Source organism: Bos grunniens, chromosome 3 (assembly GCF_055505025.1).
Source record: "Bos grunniens cultivar Pamir isolate PY7600 chromosome 3, Bosgru_T2T1.0, whole genome shotgun sequence".
Classification (NCBI taxonomy): domain Eukaryota; kingdom Metazoa; phylum Chordata; class Mammalia; order Artiodactyla; family Bovidae; genus Bos; species Bos grunniens.
The window spans coordinates 100,996,038-101,018,680 of NC_141167.1; the positions used below are offsets into that span (position 1 = coordinate 100,996,038).

The window sequence follows — 22,643 nt, forward strand, 5'->3', positions numbered from 1 at the left end:
ACTCACTGCAACTAGAGAAAGCTGCTTGCAACCATAAATAAATGAATGTTTTTTTAAAAAAACTAAGCACAATATAAAACATTCACTAAGAAAAAGTACTTAAAGCTAAGCTAAAGACTACATGTATCACCTCACTTAATTCTCAAATAACCTGAAACAGGTGTTATTTTCTCCATTTAACAAATGCGGAAACTGAGTCACTAATCACTTATGTAACTTACCACTGTCCTGCAACTACTCAACAGCAGACTCAAATCCAGGCTGTCTGATTTCAGAGCCAGTGCTCTCAACTTCTGTATTTATCTATTACTGAAAAGTGACAATTCTCTAAATATCCATGAGTCTGACATAAATAAATGATTGTATAAATAAATGAGGGAAAAGGATGGCTTTTTCACAGAAGAATTCCAAATAATAACTGTAGAAGGAATGAGGAAAATAATTACCATTAGGTAAACACCAACTTTTGCAAGCAAGAACCATCAACAGATTCCAGTTCAAATTAACAGGTAAATGAGGAGAATAGGATATTTGCAACTAATCGAGGCATCTCTCCATATGGTATTTATTAAAAATAAGGAGAAAAATAGTAAATTTACAGAGGGGAAACCCAGCAGACACCACCTAAGCAAAGTGATGAAAGTTAACATCACTGCCAGAAGGGCAGAATCACTGTCATTACTGAATGTGCAGAGAGAATCTTCCACGAAAAAAATGTTTACTTAATGATTTAAAGCTCTTCAATACTTTTGCTCCCATAAAGTTTGGTACTAAACTACCAAGTGTGACAAAAACTTAACAAATTCTGCTTGATTTGAGACTAGGTAGGCACTAAGTCTCTAAAATCACTTGAAGCATTTTTACTGTTCTGTCTTCATGAAAACTGTACCCTTTAAAGAAATAAAGGGTACAATTTTGTACCCTTTGGTACAAAATATTTGTGAATATTCCCAAATATTCCCATTAATATTTCTATTATTATAGATTGTAGTTATTATGGAAATTATATTTGGAAGCTATAGTTTACAACTTCTGAAATCCATTCTACTTTTAAATAGTATTAACAAAGGAAACTGAAATATGCCATATGCAAAAAATAAAAGGTATGTGTATCTTTTGATTTCAAATAATTAAAGCTGATATTTATTGAGTCTTTACTATGTACCACGCACAGCTTTTTTCCTGCACATTATTTAATTCTCACAATTTCCTAAGGTTGATTATATTACCACCACTTATCAGATATGTAAATGGTTACAAAGGTTAAAAATATTATATAAGGATGGGTTGTCTGACACAAGCAATACTGTCATTCTTTTTCTACATTTTTTTTTCAATTGCTAACAAGAAGAAAATCGAATTAATTTGAGTTTCATTGACTTTTATCTTTACTTTCCTCCTATGCAGATGTATGTTAACACACAGCAACAAGAACGGTAAATAATTACTAATCTAAGATAACTAAGGGTTGGCCATATTGTTATTATAATTATACTGAACTTATTTACATATCCTTTGTTTTATATCAAACTTTGAGCTCTTCTGGAGGAAAATCATGATTTTGATTAAATATAAAATAGGCAGTTAAACTTCAAATAGTACACACTTTGTAAGAAGCTGAAGCAAATGTTATTACTCAGGTAATCATTCTTGATTATTTCATTCACACACATATTTACAAGTCTAAACAAAATGTACAGATATAAACACCATATTTAAGTTTCTAAAAATTTATTTAATTGGAGAATAATTACTTTACAGTATTGTGATGGTTTTTGCCATACATCAATATGAATCGACCACAGGTATATGTGTCCCCTCCATCCTGAAGCCCCCTCCCACTCTCCTCCCCACCCTACCCCTCCAGGTGTCACAGAGCACTGGCTTTGGGTGCCCTGTGTCATACATCAAACTCCCACTGGCTATTTTACATATAGTAATATGTATGTTTCAATGCCATTCTCTCAAATCATCCCACCTTCTCCTTCTTCCACCGAGTCCAAAAGTCTGTTCTTGATATCCATAAACACCATATTTTTTAATGTTCTGTTTTCCATCGTTAAAGCACTGATTCCTTGAATCTAGTAAAAAAAATTTTCAAATAAAAGTTTATAATTAATATCATTTATATTTGAATATTGTTATTTTTTTTCAAATTTGAAGTTTTTATCATTAAATATTTGTCTTATTATGGTTTAGTTACACCCTCAATTGTTTAAAATAGAAGTAAGGTACTTCATGGGCTTCCCAGGTGGTGCTAGTGGTAAAGAACCCGCCTGCCAATGCATGAGATACAAGAGACAGGGGTTCGATCCCTGGGTGGGGAAGATCCCCTGGAGAAGGACATGGCAACCCACTCCAGTATTCTTGCCTGGGAAATCCCATGGACATGAGAGTCTGGTGGGCTACATTCCTTAGGGTTGCAAAGAATCAGAGAGGACTGAAGCGAGTTAACACACACACGAGGTACTTCATATTAGCTTCTGGATTTGCCATGTCTTGCCTACAACAAAACAAGTCACTGGGTTTATGCTGGAGACGATCATTCGTTTCAGTCCTATTTTTAGAGGGACAGGAATACAAAAGAAGTTCTTAATCTGGAGACACTTAAAATGGCTCCTTTAGTTTTCTTCAAAAAGGAAACAGGCTGCCAAACTTCAGGATCATCACAACATCCTTTAAATATATATCTTGTATAAAATGTTTACATTCTATTAAATACTGTATCTTAGCCACATATAAAATAACACTGCCACTGACATCAGGGGAATTTCATGGACAATGGAATGAGTCAGTAAGTCTTGTCAAAATAGGCATATTCCTCCCCCTCTAAAACGTTATAATTGTCTAAATATAAATACTTAAACGGATGCAGTGTCCATGTATTACTTACAGGTTGACAATTGTCTAAAAAAAGCACAAAGTTCATAGACAAGCCTTTCTCTCCTTGTTTCTTCTGAAAAATGAATAAAATGGAAAAAAATCTTATACCACATTGAAATTCAAATTATAGGTTGCTATTGTTCAATTGCTAAGTCATGTCCGACTCTTTGTGACCTGGTGGACTGTGGTCTGCTAGGCTCCTCTGTCCGTGGGATTTTCCAGGCAAAAGTACTGGCATGGGTGGCCATTTCCTCCTCCAGGGGATCTTCCTGGACCAAGGATTGAACCTGCAGCTCCTGCACGGGCATGCGGATTCTTTACCAATAAGCCACCAAGGAAGTCCAAATTATAGATAAGAAAAAACAAAAACCAATGACATGAGAGAATTTTCAACTAGTGGTAACTTACAAGATCTGCAGTCACTTTTTTCATTAACAATTGTTTGCTGTTTTCTATATTTTAAATTGTATTATACTTTAAGTAAAATATTTATTATATTTAAAAATTCAAATAACATTTTAAATAACAATTTTTAGATATTAAGATTTTTCTCATTTGTATCCATTTAAAGATTCGTATTTTCACTTTAATATAACTTTTCTTGCAAAATGTACATCAAAAATAGAAAAGAATGCCAAAAGGGAAGTTTTATTATGCGGTAGAAAAACTGAAAAGGAAAGAAACTTTAGAGGTGACAAAAACCTATGATATTTCAATGGGTTTCTGATCTCCTGTAAAGGATTTGAAAATTGTATACAAAGCTTAATAAAATAAACTTAACAGCCAGATTCATGTTAGCGTGCTCCGGGTGTAGTTTTAACTGTACAGTTCCCCCAATAGAATGAAAGAATAATGATTTGGTGACGTTGAATGTATTGATTAAACTGTGAGCCCAATAAACACTGGTTACTTTTTTGGTAGAAATATTTACAAGCAATTACAGTCACTGATTTCTTGCAGTTGTTTCTTGATATGTTCCTGATTTTACAATTCCCCAACGCAAAGGTGCAGAAAACTAATATTTACCTTCCTTTATGAAAAATGGCATGATGGAGAGAAGACTCGCAGGGTATAAACACAAAGGCAGACATTTGGAAGTTGATGGCTTTAAGATTCATTTTGTTGTTAAGTTTTTGTCATTTCTTAAATAAAATTTTTGAGTTTTTCCTTAAAATCCCAGCGCTTCTTTGTGTTAGCCCAACCAAGTACATGATTCCTACCCATTTTTGACCCTGTTCACTGCTCCTGCCCGCAGTTTCAGCATCACAGGTCCCCGGTATCCTGGGCGAGTTGAAGCCCACGGAGTCTAAAAACCCAGGGCCCCCAAAACTGGGAGGTTCCTGGCTCTGTTGGACACACAGCCTGAGAGTTCCAGCGGCAGACCACAGCTCCAGGCTCTCCTAGGGGATGTGAGACCTCTCCCAGAATATCCTGTTCCTTTTGTTCGTTTGTTCAACAAACGTGTTCAACTCCCGATGCCCCTCAGTCTTCGGAAAATCATTTCGGGCCTCACTTTGCAGGGCAGTGTCCTCGCCTTGTTAATAATCCAAAGAAGCCGCGGAAGACGAATCTCAGGCACTATTTAGCAGATACTACCAAACGCTGCCCCTCCAAGTGCCGTGAATCTGCGGGGAACATAAGGCCTCCACCCTTCCCTTCATCCTTCACTACCACCCAAGAAAGCGTTAATGGCAAAGAGCGACCACGGCGAAGCTCTGCCGTGAGTGCATCCGAGCCAGCCTTATGCCAAGTTCCTCCGCACCGCGAGGCGCCACCTTCTCCCCAAGCCAGCAGAAGGGTTGGCAAGCCGCGGCCAGGCCTCGAGGCTAAGGGAGGGGAGGGGTCTGAGCATAGAGGCCTCAAAAACCTCCGGGCTGGAGGTGGATCGAGAATTACGTGCGGGATTGGCGGGGTATCTCTGCTGAATTCGTCCATTCAGTCGGGAGGCTGGGTTCCCCGGACCGCGTAGCGGAACTACAACTCCCGAAACCACTGCTGCCCGGACTTCCGGAAGCCCGAGCTGGCCGGGGAGGAAGTTGCTGAGACCCGGCCAAAAGAACGGGGGTTAATTTAGAAAGAAAAACGGGGGGTGGGAAGAGCTATAGGGCTAACCTGTCAGTTCGCCACCATGAACGTGGTTTTTGCTGTAAAGCAATACATTTCCAAAATGATAGAGGACAGCGGACCTGGCATGAAAGTACTTCTCATGGATAAAGAGACGGTGAGTTTGCTTTTGCTCAGTGTTTGGGGGGGGAACCCTCCTCCCTTGCAATAGCTGGTCCCATTCCAGTGTAGGGTTTAGCATTTAATTAAAGATTTGTAAGTTTAGCATGGAACTGAAAGGCTTTATAAAGCTTGCCTAGATGGTTTTCACTCTGAATGATTCTAACCACTGCCAGAGAGTCTTCTTGTACCCAAAACAATGGATTGAAATCAGAAATCTTTTTCTAAATGCCTCTGCCAAGAAATGATACATAAGACAGACCACTGGTAAGACTTTGGGATTGCCCTGTTGTTTCCACTCAGCGTTGTGTTTTTAAAGTAAAGCTATTAGAGCTCAAACTGAGATGACAGGTTATTATTTATCGGTCACAAAATTAAAAAAAAAAAACTCTTAAGGTGGTGGGAAATTTTTTGTCAATTTATGGGTTGTCCGTGTTCAGAGAGAGCATTTCATTTTGGTACATTACTTATTATTTTAGATGCTCAGTAAATGTTATTACATATGTTAGTATTTAAGTTATCCCAGTAAGTAGTATTAATGAAAAAAAAATTTTTTAAGTCTTAGGTATTGCTGCTTATTTTTATTATTCTGGACTAGCATAATATTAGTTAATTTTTTTCTTTACAGACTGGCATAGTGAGTATGGTATACACACAATCAGAAATTCTCCAGAAGGAAGTGTACCTTTTTGAACGCATTGATTCTCAAAATCGAGAGATCATGAAACACCTGAAAGCAATTTGTTTTCTTCGACCTACCAAGGTACTACATAAACAGCTGCATCTGCTTAGGCAAATACAGCACACTGTGATCTAAAGCATTATGAAGACAAAATAAATTTCTATTATCATCGTTTGTGGCATCATAATTATACTGGCTTATCAGTTATAACCATGACTTTCCTCCTTTCCATATCTCAGTCACTCCTCACAGCTAGATTTCCTTCAAGATGTTTTGTAGGTTCTTAGCTACTTGCAACGCCGCTAACTGCCCTGAGACCCACATCTCTTTATTCTGAATGAAACTCCACACCTATCACACTGAACACCATTACCATTTAATCTTACATACTTATGTCAGTGTTTTGAGTCTTTATCATTTTATTCATATCTATGTTCAGGAATCTTTAATGGCTCAATTTTACTTCCCTGACATATTTAGTAGCCCTCAGGGCCCTCTAGCTGGCCTGGTCTGCCCTTAGGTATTCAGTCTTGTACGTCCTGTCTCTCTCCTCCACTGCAGCCAAATAGGCCTTTGTATGATCCTTCTACATGCTCACTCCTGCCCTCTGTTTGTTCTTTTCTCCTAATTAAAGGTTCTTTAGCTTTCTGTTGGAGAAGGCAATGGCACCCCACTCCAGCACTCTTGCCTGGAAAATCCCATGGACCGAGGAGCCTGGTAGGCTGCAGACCATGGGGTCGCTAAGAGTCGGACATGACTGAGCGGCTTCACTTTCACTTTTCACTTTCATGCATTGGAGAAGGAAATGGCAACCCACTCCAGTGTTCTTGCCTGGAGAATCCCAGGGACGGGGGAGCCTGGTGGGCTGCCGTCTATGGGGTTGCACAGAGTCAGACACGACTGAAGCAACTTAGCAGCAGCAGCAGCCTTCAGTCATTTTTCGTCCATTATCTTCTAAATCTAACTTGAATCCTCCTTTAAAAATCCTTTACTATTTCTGTCTTATTTTGTATATTCTCTTGTTTTATATTTATGTTCTTAACTCCAGTGCTTGTATATTGTGTACTTTCCAAGATGCAAATCTGACCATGTCACCACGCTTGAAATCCTTGAATGATTTCTCATTGCTTTTATGATAAACACACAACTCCTTCTTAAGTGTGGCCTGCAAGGCCCTGTATGGTCTAGTTCCTACTATTTCTGTAGCCTCATTTCAAACCATTCCCCGTTTGGTCTTAGCCACACTATTCTTTCAGTCCACTTTTCCATCATGCTGCAGGACCTTTGCACAGGTTTCTCTGTTTACCTGGACCATCTTCACTCCATCAAGCAAATCTTTCCTGGCCTTGCTGACCAGGTCAAATCCCCCTCTTATAAGTACTTATAGCACCATCTTCTCCAGCCTACTACTTGTCATGGTTGAAGTCTCATATGGTTTGTATGATTAATTAATATGTCTCATGTACCAGCAGTAAATTCCAGGAAAGCAGAGATGATGTCCATATTTTCACACTACTATGTCCCCAGTGTCTACCACATAGCAGATACTCAATAAGTAGTTCTGAATTAATTAATATATCAAGTAATTCTTTTGTTATAGTAGTTTCCAATTGTTTCTTATTAGTCATGAAATTTTGGTTCTGAGAGGGGTTTTAAAGATAATTTAGTCCATCATTGCCGAACTTTTTTTATTAGAGAAGCTCTTTCACAGCCTTATGTATATGTTCTCTCAAGCTCAAAATGTGTTCTTAGAAACAATTTTTCCTTAAGATTACATTTAAAGTTAATTTTTAATATAGTTTAAAATTTAAATGACAATTTTTAAGGTCTTTTTTCCATTTAACAAGCAATATGTATTGCTTACATTACTTTTCATTCTGTAAGGAGATGTATGGTTTTTTAACATTCAAAAATTATATTTTATATCATGTATAGTTTGGAGATCAACTTTATACTGAAATTTAGCCATATGTTATAGTTTCAAAAGCAGATAAAACCTTCATTATGATCTTACATAATTGGAATTATGTTTTGACCATTTGAAAATCAGTTGTTTTTTATTTCTAAATTTCATGTTTTATTTTTAAATAATGCAATTATACAAAAGGCCTTAGCCTACCATGTATAAATACTTCAGAAATACTGCAGTTCTGCCACCTGTGGTCCCAATAAGTTAAAAGCCCAAGTGAATATAATTAACTATATTTTCTCTTGAATGTTGGTTTTTAAATGTGTCTAAAAAATTTTAGCCAAATTTTGATATTCTACAAAAAAATAAGAATTTTGATCAGATGAATACAAATTTACAGACAAACAGCTTGAGGCAAATTTGCATTAATTGTTATCTATTTCATGTTGTATTTCAACATCTATGTACTTTATATTTTTAATAACTAATTTGGCCAGAGCAGTACAGCTATATCACATATGATTTGATCATTATATTTAATGTATCTCTTTTATCCCCAGTCCTCACCCCTCCCGACATAGGCACACTTAATCTAGACTTCAGCACAGTAGGCTCTTAGTAAATACATACTTATTACTTCATCACTTAAGTGGTTTTTCTCATTTTGTTTGCTTGTTCTTTTCTAGGAGAATGTGGATTATCTGATTCAGGAGCTCCGAAGACCTAAATACAGTATATATTTTATTTGTAAGTATTTTTTCACCTGTTCAATCATGTAACTAAATCCTAGCTAATATGTTCTACTAGCTACTGCATATCATCAGTAAATTAATTGAGTCCATCACTCTTAAGAGTCTGGTGGGTGTTTTGTCCTTCAAAGTATTACCAGTCAATTGGACCAGCATTCTGTTTCTGAGAGCTAAATGTGGTTTCCACTCATCATTGACTGCTTAGGTTAAAAAAAATATTTAAGTTGTACCTTGCCTTTCAAATTTCTTTATAAGTCAAAAGTTGTAAGTAGTTAACTTTCACATTCCCCTTTGCCGAAAAATGTATGTATACTTATTCCTAGTTTACACTGTTTTGAACTGAGGCATAGAAGCCGATTTATTTATTTGGAGGGAGGATGTAGTTGAGTTTGTTGGAAAAGCAGAGATTTAGTTTACATACCATTCTTCTCTTTGCAACTTTGTGTAATACTTGAAAGTAAAAGTCATCAGATATGTATGTCCTATTTGCACAACTTTGGGGGAGGGGAAGAGAGGTGGAGGCCTGGAAATAAACTAGGTTTGTGGTTATCATACAATTTATATGGATTTTTTTTTTTTAATCTAATACATTTTGCTTTGGAAGTTACATCTTTTCTCCTCTAGATGTCATTATTGATCTTTATAACATTAATGTAGGTTACTTAAAAGCTTTGGAGTTTCTGGGTTTAGACTATATTCTAAGACATACATACTTTCCTCAGGATATATTACAATTTAATAATGGTATCAAAAATTAACATTTGTGATAAGACACTGTATTTTATAAAAACTCTCATGTATTATTTTGTTCAGCCTTTAAAACAACTTCAGGAGGTGGAAATAGGCAATTTTATTCATTTCTATTATCCTATGTTTGTTTTTGTCATTGTTTTCTTTTCGGTTAATAATCACAGGTTTTCCTTTTCAGTTAAACTTTTTCTTTTGAGATAATTGTAGATTCACATACAGTTGTAAGAAATAATACATAGATCCCATATACTGTTTACCCAGTGTCCCCTAATGAAGCATCTTACATAACTATAGTTGGGTATGACATCATACCATATTGACATTGATACAGTAAGGATGCAAAGCATTTCCATCTTCCTAGGATCCCTCACGTTGCATTTTGTCTCCTTTCCTCCCATCCCAGCCTCCTCAGTAACCTCTGGCAACCACCAACCTGTTTTCCATTTGTATAATTTTGTCATTTCAATAATGTCGTATAAATGGAATCATGCAGTATATAACCTTCTGAAATTGGCTTTTTTTCATTCAGCATAATTCTTTAACAATTCATCCAGGTTGTTGTGTATCAATACTTGATTTAAAAAAAAAAATTTTTTTTATTTATTCCATGGTGTGACTGTACCACAGTTTGTTTAACTGTTCACATAATGAAGGACATCTTAGTTGTTTCTAGTTTGGGCTAATACAAATAAAGTTGTTATAAATATTTGTGTACAGGTTTTTGTGTGAACATAAGTCTTTATCTCTCTGTAATACATAATTCCCAGGGATCAATTGCTGGGTCATATGATAGCTGCATGTTTAATGTTTTAAAAAACAACTAAATGTTTTCTGGAATGACTATGCCATTTTACATTTCCAGTAGCAATATCCAGGCAATCTAATTTCTTTGTATCCTAACAAGCATTTAGTGTTGTCCCTGGTTTTCATTTTAGCCATTCTGATACATATTTAGTCATTCAGTAGTTTTTTAATCTGTTTACAAGCTAGGTACTTAGGATAGGAAAGTATAGAAACTTTTGTATTCAGCCACACACACACACATTTATAGAAAGAGATTGATTCTCCATGCTGCCAAATCTATGTGCACATTTAATAGAATCACTGTTTTGCTGAGTGTCTTAACTAAAAAGTGAATAGATCATGAGATAAAAGACTCCTTTTTCCTCTGAAGAGTTATCTGATACAGTGGCCAACATTAATAATGAATAATAAATCTAGTATTTACTCTTCTGGTTCTAGAGATTGATTTAGGCTGTGAATCTATGAAGTCGAAGGGAAAAATTGTATATGTTAAAGTAGTTAGCACTAAGCCTAGGAAAAATAGACTGTTGAAATGTCTTGGGTGGAGCAATTTCACAGTTTTATTTAATTGAAATAAACATCAATAACCTCAGATGTGCAGATATCTTATGGCAGAAAGTGAAGAGGAACTAAAAAGCCTCTTGATGAAGGTGAAAGAGGAGAGTGGAAAAGTTGGCTTAAAACTCAACATTCTGAAAATGAAGATCATGGCATCTGGTCCTATCACTTCATGGGAAATAGATGGGGAAACAGTGGAAACAGGTCAGACTTCATTTTTGGGGGCTCCAAAATCACTGCAGATGGTGACTGCAGCCATGAAATTAAAAGACGCTTACTCCTTGGAAGAAAAGTTATGACCAACCTAGATAGCATATTGAAAAGCAGAGACATTACTTTGCCAACAAAGGTCCGTCTAGTCAAGGCTATGGTTTTTCAAGTGGTCCTGCATGGATGTGAGAGTTAGACTGTGAGGAAAGCTGAGTGCCGAAGAATTGATGCCTTTGAACTCTGGTGTTGGAGAAGACTCTTGTGAGTCCCTTGGACTGCAAGGAGATCCAACCAGTCCATTCTAGAGGAGATCAGCCCTGGATGTTCTTTGGAAGGACTGATGCTGAAGCTGAAACTCTAGTACTTTGGCCACCTCATGCGAAGAGTTGACTCATTGGAAAAGACCCTGATGCTGGGAGGGATTGGGGGCAGGAGGAGAAGGGGACAACAGAGGATGAGATGGCTGGATGGCATCACTGACTCGATGGACATGAGTCTGAGTGAACTCCGGGAGTTGGTGATGGACAGGGAGGCCTGGTGTGCTGCGATTCATGGGGTTGCAAAGAGTCAGACACGACTGAGCAACTGAACTGAAAATGAGTTTATATATAGTGATTTTATTCTTTATAGACTTTCAGCACAGTTTATATCAGCACTAAACTGGCCTTCTGCTTATGTCATTTTCTAATAATTGTATTTTTGTATATTCTTATGTGTACTAAATATCTTGTATTAGTATTAGTATCCCATCCTTTATTTTTAAAAAAACTTTGTTGTGGAAGTTTTCAAATATATACAAAAGTAGACAGAATAGCCTAATAAATCCCAATGTACCCATCACCCAGTTTCTACAGTTACTGTACCATGACCAATCTTGTTTTAGCTGTACTGCTATCTACTCCCTCATCAACATTATATTGAAGAAAATCTAACAGGTTGTATGATTTCATCCATAAATATTTCCATGTGCATCTTTAAATGATAGGGACTCGTTTTTAAAACATACTATTAGTACATCATTCAGTGCTCAAATTTCAAATTCTTTCATGCCTTTTTTTCCCTGCTCAGTTTGTTTGAATTAGAATCATAGCAAGGAGCCTGGTAGGAGGCCGTCTATGGAGGAGGCCGTCTATGGGGTCGCACAGAGTCCAACAGACTGAAGCAACTTAGCAGCAGCAAGGTCCACACATTGCTATTGGAAGATACATTGTTGAAATTTCTTGAATCTTCTATAGTTCCTCTCTCTAACTTCACCCCCACACAGTCTATTTATTGAATAAACCACTAAACCACCTCCTTCTGTTAGTTTCCTTCAGCCTGGATCTTGCTGATTACATCCACATGGGATAGTTTAACATGCTCTTTGCAATTTAAAGAACTGTCCTTCAGTTCCTATAAATTGGTACTTGGATACACAGGTTTAATTAAATTCAGATTTGATTTCTTTTTGACAAGATTTTCATCAGCAGTGTTGTGTGCTTCCGTTGACTGTCTTACTGTGACACTAGCAAAGGTTAATGCTCAATATTTCTATCCATTGATTCATTAGGAGTGGGGAAAAAAAATGGTGTTTTAAATTCTATTGTTATCATTCCTGCTTTGCTTTTTAGCTGGAAAATTGCTATAAAGAGTTTCCCCTCATCTATTAATACTATTTGGTTATCTGATGGTACAGTTGGGATATAAAAGGACAAATACTTATTTTTTCCTAAGTATTTGCTCTTTTCAATATAATGATTTGGTTCCCTGGCATCCTCCAATGCCTATAATGATGGTTCCTTTTTTTTAAGTATTATGAATTTACAGATTTAAACATATTTGTGTTATTCATTCCAATGTGAAAGTGTTTGACATATACCACAATGTAAAGTATAGTACCACATATACTAAACTTCACTTAGTTTATTAGACTTTAACTGTCAGGCCCCTTTATGTCTAATTGTAACAAAAATTATCTCCTCTGAGTAAACCACATCTTACATGTCTATTTCAGATTTCAGTAATGTGATAAGCAAGAGTGATGTGAAGTCATTAGCTGAAGCTGATGAACAGGAAGTTGTGGCTGAGGTTCAGGTAAATACATTGTTCCTCTAACACATCTCTTTTATTGGCCCTTTTGAAAGATTTGAGTCTATAAATAAGGAAAGTGCTTATCTCTTAAGAAAGGAAGCTGTTGATCAGACACAATAAATGCGCATTGCATCACACTCTACTCATATATATATAGAAAGTTTGGAAGAGGTATCAAATTGAATGGGAATAGAATTAAAGAAGTCAGTGGGAATAAGGAGATTGGAATGGTACTGGATTGGTAGGGAGGGTTGGAGTCAGAGGCAGTTATGTTTTATAAAGGCAGTCTTATGAGCTATGCTATAAGAATGTTCATCTGCACAGTTATAGTTTATGTCTGATTGGAAGAGAATAGGAAGTAAAGGATGAATGAGGTTTGTTAAAGTTCTGTTTGTGATTATCTTGCTTTGGGAATAAGCAGATTGGTCATTAGGTTAAAACTTGGAAACTCTTTAATATTCTACATGCTATGAAATACCTCACATTAGAACATTTCATGTTACCTTTTCCTTCTTAAACCCTTTAGTGTTCTTGAACACATTTAGCACAAATGTTTTAAACATTTTTATCACCTCAGTGAAGAATATCATCCTCAGGGGAGCAAATAAGCAAGTTTTGGATTTTTAGAAGGATGTGCTAGGTGATAAATGAATAAAAAAGAATGACCTATTTTAAATCACTTTCTCCCTCATGAGAATACATTGGACAGCAATGTTTTTACTCATCTGAGTGTAACACTGTATATCTTTAGCAGTGTTTTATTTTTACTAATTGAAAAGTCTCCTTAAATATGATATGTATACTTATACAACTTTTGTTTTTTGATTGGGTTTTTTTTAAGATTTATTTTTGCTTCTATTCTATAATTGTCTTATTAATCCCCTCACATTGACTATTGTTACTCAATTGTTAATTGATCAATTTTTCTTTTTTATACCTGCATTTCCTCCAACTTGATTGTATCACATAGTATTACATCACATATGAAAAATATTATTGCATGATACAGTTAGGAGCTTGTGGAATAACTGACTGATCTTGGTGCTTTGTTTGTAGGAATTTTATGGTGATTACATTGCTGTGAATCCACATTTGTTTTCCCTCAATATTTTGGGTTGCTGCCAGGTATGGAAAGAAGGAAGGTTTTTGTTTGTTTATCAGATGGAAGTTAATTCAGTAAGTAATTGGACTTGTAAGAAAAAATTCAAATATGTTCTATGAATGTATGTTTTTAACAAAAAGGGTCGAAATTGGGATCCAGTCCAACTATCCAGAACAACTCAAGGACTGACAGCTCTCCTTTTATCTCTGAAGAAATGTCCGATGATTCGTTATCAGCTTTCATCAGAAGCAGCAAAGAGACTTGCAGAATGTGTTAAGGTATGGCGTTCTGTATCCCCAGTTCCAAAACATCAAGACCATTCATTTCCTTATCATATTTCCAAAACTAAAGGAATATTTTATCTGAAACCAAGGAGATGATTTGTTAGGTTTATTGGCAAAGAGGTAGGAATTATATTTTAAGACCTAAGGCAACAAATTAGAGCTAAGATTCTTAGGTTTAACTCAGGAAACATTTGCAAGCTACTTAACTTCTTTTGATCCGGTTAAACCACTTGTAAAATAAGAGTTTCAAATCCTAACTCCTTAAACAGAATGCTACTAAAATTTTGTCAAGCTTTTGAATCCTTTTATGGAAGGCCTATGAAAGTGCAAAATAACTGTTGTAAATGTGGTTTTTATGTATGAATTTTCTATTTATGTCATCTCTATCTGCTATCAATTGGTTTACCAAACGTCTTTCTCTCTTACCCACAGCAAGTGATAACTAAAGAATATGAACTGTTTGAATTCCGACGGACTGAGGTCCCTCCGCTGCTACTTATTTTAGATCGCTGCGATGATGCCATCACCCCATTGCTAAACCAGGTGCAGAGCCCTTTGTTAGCACAATGGAAGGATGATTTCAAGTGGTGTTCATCAAAATGCAGATGTGGAAATGAACATGGTCCATTTATTTGCCTCCTTATTTTTAGCTATTCTTGTTTTTGCCTTGTATTTCCTAGTATTCTGGTATCAGTGTTCTAGCCACAGTCATCTTCAACTCTTGCTTCTGCCTCATCCTTCCTGTCTCTTTCTGCCACCATTCCTAAGTAAGGCAACTTCTAGGTTCTCTGGGGTTTCCATGGTGGCTTAGCAGTGAAAAATCTGCCTGCGGTACAGGAGACACAGGAGACATGGGTTCAATCCCTGGGTTGGAAAGATCCCTAGAGGAAGGCATGGCACTCCAGTGTTCTTGCCTGGAGACTCCCATGGACAAAGGAGCCAGGGTCACAAAGAGTCATACACGACTGAATCAACTGACCACGCATGCACGCTAGGTTCCGTAGATTCTACTTTTCCAGTGTCTATCTGTTCTTTCCCATTCATATTGCCATTACCTTGGTGTGACTAATCTCTTACAGCAGTAGTCCCCAGCCTTTTTGCCACCAGGGACAGGTTTCATGGAAGACAGTTTCCCCACAGAAGGGCTCAGGGGGAGGGCAGCCAGAGGGGTGGTGTTCTGGCCTTGTATGGTGGTGTTCAGGTAATGCGATCTGTGGGGAGTAGCAGATGAAGCTTGGCTACACTCGCTCACCCAAGGCTCACCTCCCGCTGTGCAGTCTGGTCCCTGACAGGCCAAGGACCACTACCAGTCTGCGGCCCAGGGGTTGGAGACCCCTGTGTTATAGGAATTCTGAAATAGTCATCTACTGGATTTCCCACTTTTAATTGCTTTCCACTATAATGTATCTCACAGATACAATGTTATTAAATTACTTTTACTAAAGTTCACAACTCTTAACCTATTACTCCTGACTTAAAAATCTTACCTGTTTCCCATTTGCCTGCTGAATTAAATACAGATTCCTGAACTTGACCACCATGATCCTTCATAATGTGGGCTCAACCTTATAGAAAACCTGCAGCTCACTACTGTGTAGATATGCCTCATTATTCTCTGCCATCATTTTATTCATGTTGTGACCTCGATCTGAACTCTGGAGTGTTTGGAATACATTCTCTCCCCATCTTCACCTCTTAAAATTCTTATTTTTTAAAACCACTTGAAACATCTCCTTGAAGCTTTTACTTTTTTGTCAGATAGGATTTTTTTTTCCTTCGAATTACTGTAGAACTTTTTCTCTCATGTCTCATACTGCACTATGTTGTACGTTTGTTTTCACATTCTCCTAGGTTGTACATCCCTTCAAGGCAGACTCTGTCTTACTATTGCTTGTTCTGTGAATTCAAGTGCAGTGCCTTACAGTTTGTAGATGCTTTATTAATAGTGACTTTAAATTTGTAGGAAAAGGCACAGCCTATATTTCAGTTCCATCTCAGCTTATAATAATGTTAATGCTAGGGGAAATCTGTGGCTATGGAGTACAACTTCTCTATAATACGACTGCCTTATATTCTTAAAATTCAAAGTAATATAACTTTACATATTTTATATACTTTTAGTAATAATGAAAGAAATTTGACAGTGTAAAAAAGTAGAAAGAAAAATAGTTGCCTTTAATTCTGTTTCCCAAAGAAAAGCAATCATTCACTCAACCTGAGGACCTGTTAGGTACCAGGTACTATATTAAGTACAGGAGATAAAAGGTTAAAAGATACAGTCTCTGTTCTCAAAGAGTTCATGATCCAATGAAGAGAAAGTAAATGGATCATTTTAATTATGAAGTATGTGCTAATGGCAAAAGCATGCACAGGATGCTGTGTATGGAAGCATAAAACATTTTGTTGTACTTGTTTTAAATGCTCTAATGAAACTTGTTTTTTCAAGGATTCACTTGGCAAATATTTTAGGAAATAAAGCACCTTCTTTTATAACGTCTTAAGTTATTATAACAAATCTAGATTATTTATATATGTATACACTTATACATATATAAATATTTAGTTTTAGACTCTAGGTTTAGGGGGTAATTTGCTGGAAAATACTTAGTTTTCTCTAATGGGCCTATGACTAAAAGTAACCTATTCTCCATAAAAGGTGAGAAGGCAAGTTTTGGGGTTTCTCCTTTTCAATTTTACCAAATAAGTTCACATTTTGTAAAACTGGAAACCAGTCCTTCTTCACAATGCATATTAAGTAAAAATATAAAATAAAATGGATTCACAGGCAACTTTCTGAATATGCATGTTTTGATCAACCTACAGGGTTTTTTCTGATAATATTAGTGTTCCCAGGATAAATATAGCACTACTCAGATCTGCAAGAACATACTTCTCATGCTGCAGAAAAACCACAGAAGCATACAGGAAATGGTACAGCTTATAACTGCAGTACCAATATAGCCCTATCTGTGAAGCCAAAAATATGCTCTTAATTCACAGGCAAAAATTGGAGCTAATGATAGATCTAATTTGTTTTCTTTCTATCAGGAATATTAATCTGGCTGCCCTTCTTCCAAAAGTGTGAAATCTAAAAGTATTTTGACTTTTGGATGTTTAACCAATTAAAACGAGAATCTTAATGCTTAGTATAGCACAAAATATTAATAAAATTTGAGCTAGAGAGCCTCCATGTAAAAAAGACTAGTTTACTAAGAATATTATCAGTTTTTGTTTTCCTGCCAATTAATATTTCCACATTTTGTCAGTTACCAATTTTTTTGTCATTATTCTTTATTTAGTGGACATACCAGGCCATGGTCCATGAACTACTGGGTATAAACAACAATCGGATTGATCTTTCCAGAGTGCCAGGAATCAGTAAAGATTTGAGAGAGGTGGTCTTATCTGCTGAAAATGATGAGTTCTATGCTAACGTAAGTGGTTTAGAGTTCTTTTTAATTTTTTCTATGTGAGGTTAGTCCTGATTTGTTAGAATGGGAGCAGGTGTGGGATTTCGTGTGGAAGGATGCGAGAGGCATCCTATAGATAAACTGCATCTCAAGGAAAGACAGAAGACTTTTTTCTAACCCTTTAACAATACTTTTTTCTTAGTAATCATGTACTTTGTTTCATACCTTAAAAATTATAACCCAATTTATTTACCGCCCTCCTATCCGTAGCTCTTTGTGAGATTAGTAGTGGTATTCATCACCAGTGTCCTGGCCAATATCCAGATTTGGTAATTACAATGAAATTTTCTTGCCCTTCAATTCTAACTGTATTCATTGTTCTTTTTCACTCCTTTTAAATTGTCTGAAAGTCAGCCTAGTGGATAGAACTGTGTGTGCAACTTCCTTTTTCACAGAATATGTACCTGAACTTTGCTGAGATTGGCAGCAATATAAAGAATCTCATGGAGGACTTTCAGAAGAAGAAACCAAAAGAACAGCAAAAACTAGAATCAATAGCAGACATGAAGGTAAATTGAACATGTACATGGATGACTAACATGCAAGACTTTGGAACTATTCATGTAAGCAACATTTCTGGAATATTCTGGGTCTGATTTCTGCCTTGATTCCTTTTGTTTGGTTCAAGATTATTTTCTGTTTCTCTTTAGGAAACAATATAGTAAAAACTTCATAGTAAGCCATGAACTTCTTTCCATTCCTCAGTCATATTTGAACTATTTAATGACTCAGTCTACTGACATATACCAGTCCTTCTCTTCTTATGCATAATAAAATGCTGTGTGATTGAAAGTTTTAGATGCCTTAGTCTGGGCAGAAGAATAATCCCTTCCTTTTTTTTCTCTTCTTCATACATGCCTGTCCTCAAGAAATAAGAGAACCCCCAATTGATATTTTTCTCATGGCAGGCCTTTGTTGAGAATTACCCACAGTTCAAGAAGATGTCTGGGACTGTGTCAAAGCATGTGACAGTGGTTGGAGAACTATCTCGGTTGGTCAGTGAGCGGAATCTGCTGGAGGTTTCAGAGGTTGAACAAGAACTGGCCTGTCAGAACGACCATTCTAGTGCTCTCCAGGTATCTGTTCGGTCCAATTTGATGAGCACCTACTGTAGTAAGCCACTGTGGCAAGCAGAGCAGGTGATACGAAGGCAAGTAATCCTTCTTAACCAACATGGAATTTACAGTCTAACAAGGAGTTGAGACAGGAACACAAATTAGGATTGTTTAAGATAGATGGGCTTCCCTGGTGGCTCAGATGGTAAAGAATCTGCCTGCACTGCAGGAGACCCAGGTTCTGTCATTGGATGGGGAGGATATCCCTTGGAGAAGGAAATGGCAACCCACTCCACTATTCTTGCCTGGAGAATCCGTGGACAGAGGAATCTGGTGGGTTACAGTCCATGGGGTTCCAAAGAGGTGGACACGACTGAGTGACTAACACACACACAAGATAGATGATAAGAGGCACAGGAGAAGAAAAAATGTGCACTCCCTAAGGGTTCAGGCGATTAACTGAGTGTTTAGGAGGGCAACCCAGTCAACTAGAAAGAATGCTAGACTAAAATCAGAAGATCTAAATTTTAGTGTTTGATTTGCCACTGCTGGCTTTGGGACCTGGAGTTGTTGGCTTAATTTCTTAGCCATTTTCCTTATTTGTCAAATAGGTATAATGATATGTATCTCACAGGATTGTTAGGAAGATTTAAAGATACAGTGTCTATTAAAATGCTGGCATCACTGACTTGATGGACATGAGTTTGAGCAAGCTCCAGGAGTTAGTGATGGACAAGGAAGCCTGGCGTGCTGCAGTCCATAGGGTTGCAAAAAGTTGGACACGACTGAGCAACTGAACTGAAATTTATACTATTGAGCATCTGCTTTTTATTCCACAAACATGTGAATGCCTGCTCCATGTACAATGAGTATCTAGAGGAACAAAAAGAAATAAAATGCCATCTTTTTCCTCAAAGAGTTCACATATTAGTAAGGGAGAAAGAAATGTAAACCAGGAGTTATAATATATGCAATAAGTGCTGTACTGGAGGTATTACAAAGGGATATGGAAATACAGAGGAAAGACGGCTATTTTCTGTAAGGATGTGGCTTCTTAGAGCTTCTTAGAGACGATGATATTACTTGCAAGAAAAGAAATTCTCGGCAGAGAGAATGCAGACATGGAGATGTTAAGAAAAAAAAAAAGCCAAGGGAACAGAGACTAACTCAATGTAGCTAGTGCTGGATACAAGATAAGGGATGGTCTTAGATAAGCCAGAAGGACAGATTGAGTCCTGGTTATGGCCATTGAAAGGAGATAGGGCTTTAATCTTAAAATGACAGGAGCTATCAGAGGATTTTAGCAGAAAAGTAACATAATCAGACAATTAGGCAGCATTTTAAGTTAATATTTAAGTCAGAGTTGTGGTACTGACTATAGTAAGATTTGAGGTTATTAGGGACAGTTTCTTAGAGAAGGTGATATTTAGATGGACTGTAAATAATGAATAGAATCTGGAGGAGGATTTCAGCAAAGCAAAGATGCAGAAGTATGCAAAAAAATAATAAACAGCATGACCTGTTGAGAGTGGGTGTGGAAGAGAAATAGGAGATAAAATTGAATTGGTAAACAGAAGCTAGTTTATGAAGACGCTTGTCAGAGGAATTTGTATTTGCTGAGATAGGCAAAGAGATCCAGCATAGGGTCTTATATAGAAGTTGATATGATGAAAGTAGTATTTTAGGAAATTTAATCTAATAAGGATGCCTTGGAGGTGAAAAAATTAAAACCAGGGAGGCTAAAAAACTCTTCATAGTAGTAAAAATGTACAGAAGGACAAATATGAAAGACAATATCAAAAGGAGAAAATAATTTAGAGACAGATTGGCTATAAGGATAACAAGAGAGAACAAATGAGAGATAATTCCAAAGTTCCTGAGACATGACAAAATGTGGTATCACTGACACTAAGTAACTTGGGAATGAGAGTCCTTTGGGAAATGGCTGTTTCTAAGCCATTTATTATAAGAAGCACATTTCCTTACTAATAGGACCCTATATTCTAAACCCTAGTCTCTTTCTCTCCTGCTATTTTTCTTTGTAAAATAAAGCCAGCATGGTATAATGGAAGCAACACAGGGTTTGCAGCCAGACTGTCTTGGCTTATATCTGTCTCTATGTATCAACATTTCTTTGGGAAAATTACTTATTTTGCCCAAGCCTATCATAAAGTTTGATAATGATTTCAAACTTTTAGGTTGTTATCAGGATTCAGTGAAATGTAAAGTGCTTCCCACATGATAGGTGCTTTGTAAAAGTTAGTTTCTTTTCTCTTAGCATAATTTTTGGTTTTGTTTTGTTTTTGGCTGCCTTGGGCTTCCCTGGTAGCTCAGATGGTAAAGAATACACCTGCAATGCGTTCAGTCCCTGGGTTAGGAAAATCCCCTGGAGGTGGGCATGGCAACCCACTCCAATATTCTTGCCTGGAGAATTCCATGGACAGAGGAGCCTGGCAGGCTGCAGTCCATGGTGTCGCAAAGAATTGGATACAACTGAGCGACTAAGCACAGCCACAGCCTTGGGTCATAGTTGTGGCACTCGGGATCTTTCCTTGGTGCGGGGGCTCTCTAGTTGTGGTGCATGGGCTTAGTTGCTCCACAGTGTGTGGGATCTTAGTTCCCCAACCAGGAATCCACCTGGCATCCCCTGCATTGGCAGGCAGATTCTTAACCATTGAACCACCAGGGAAGTCCTTAAGCCTAGTTTTTTAAAGATATGATACAATTGAAAGAAACAAATTCACCCACCTATGGTTGCTTTAGTTATATACTGTGATTTATAGTTGCTGATTTTTACTTTTTAAAAATCTTTATCAATATTTCCTCTTGGTAAACATTATTTTTAAAATTATAAAGATGCTATTTGCTTTATATTTATGAAAAGTACTTCTGTCAGCAGTTCTAATTTTATCTCTGTATTCTTAAATCTTCACAAAGAACTCTTAGGGTGACTATTATTTTTAGTTGTATTAAATTCTAATTAGTTTTTAATCAATATTTGTTGAAATATAGTTGATTTACAATGTTGTGTTAATTTCTGCTGTATAGGAAAGTGATTTCGGTTTTATATATATATACTTTTTTATATTCTTTTCCATTATGGTTTATCCTGTTTTAATTCTTAGATAGATAATATAAGTATTCGATGAAATAGATAAATAGTACACACTGAATCTGTTAGTAGTTTCACTTGCATCCTTACAGTTATTCTGTGCATGTGCAAGCCTGTGTGAGTGTGTGTATTTCCTTCTCTCTCTTTTTTAAAATTCAGATGATACCATATCGTACACATAGTTCTGCATTTTGCTTTTTCACTTACTTTGTGTCTCAGAGACTGTTCCAGACTAGAACCTAAACACTCATTCTATTAAATCACTAAACAGTATTCCTTTGTAAAGATACTTCATTATCTATTTAACTTCACCAACTTTGTTTAAACAATACTGCTAATAACAATTTAGAGTTGGTCTGTGGGCCTAATTGAAATATTCCTAAGGAAAACTTTTTATTTTTCTCAATAAAATGAATTTTGTTCTCTTATGAAATAAAAACAGAATTGTGTCCTATAACTAAATTTAAATTTCCTTATGTTTCTTTATCATTTTAGCTTTCCCTTTAAAACAATAGAACCAAACTTAATCACTAGCCAATTTTAGTATCTTTATTTGTATCTCACCATATGGAAAGCATTTAGAAATGGCTACTATAATTCCTTTGCCTGAAATCTTATTTTTTGTTCATTTTAAAAGAAAAATAGACACTTTAAAATATGAATTCCATTTGTGATCCACTTTGCCAGTATAGCATACAGGGTTCCCCAACCAGGGATCAAACCCGTGCCCTTTGCATTGAGAGCCTGGAGTCTCAACCACTGGACTGCCAAGAAATCCCTAT

At 36.5% G+C, this 22,643-nt stretch overlaps 1 protein-coding gene and 1 long non-coding RNA gene across 7 annotated transcripts in view; one reads left to right on the forward strand and one right to left on the reverse strand.

Moving 5' to 3' along the window:
- Positions 1–1,714: 1,714 nt before the first annotated feature.
- Positions 1,715–4,894, reverse strand: LOC147376390 (uncharacterized). The gene is made up of 2 exons (XR_015160950.1): positions 3,910–4,894; positions 1,715–2,081 (listed from the first exon to the last, which is right to left on the reverse strand). It is a non-coding gene; the product is annotated as an uncharacterized LOC147376390 (long non-coding RNA).
- Positions 4,895–4,935: 41 nt separating this feature from the next.
- The window catches only part of VPS45 (vacuolar protein sorting 45 homolog), a 67,445-nt gene continuing 49,737 nt past the window's right edge, over positions 4,936–22,643 (forward strand). For 4 of the 6 annotated variants that reach the window (XM_086392375.1, XM_086392374.1, XM_086392378.1 and 1 more), the window contains exons 1-10: positions 4,936–5,104; positions 5,735–5,869; positions 8,384–8,444; positions 12,762–12,841; positions 13,895–13,963; positions 14,081–14,218; positions 14,657–14,767; positions 17,524–17,658; positions 18,090–18,203; positions 18,603–18,770. In XM_086392375.1, the coding sequence (XP_086248501.1) occupies positions 5,012–5,104; positions 5,735–5,869; positions 8,384–8,444; positions 12,762–12,841; positions 13,895–13,963; positions 14,081–14,218; positions 14,657–14,767; positions 17,524–17,658; positions 18,090–18,203; positions 18,603–18,770 (1,104 nt within the window). In that variant the 5' untranslated portion in view covers positions 4,936–5,011. The other 2 variants (XM_086392377.1, XM_086392376.1) reach the window with 2 other exon arrangements.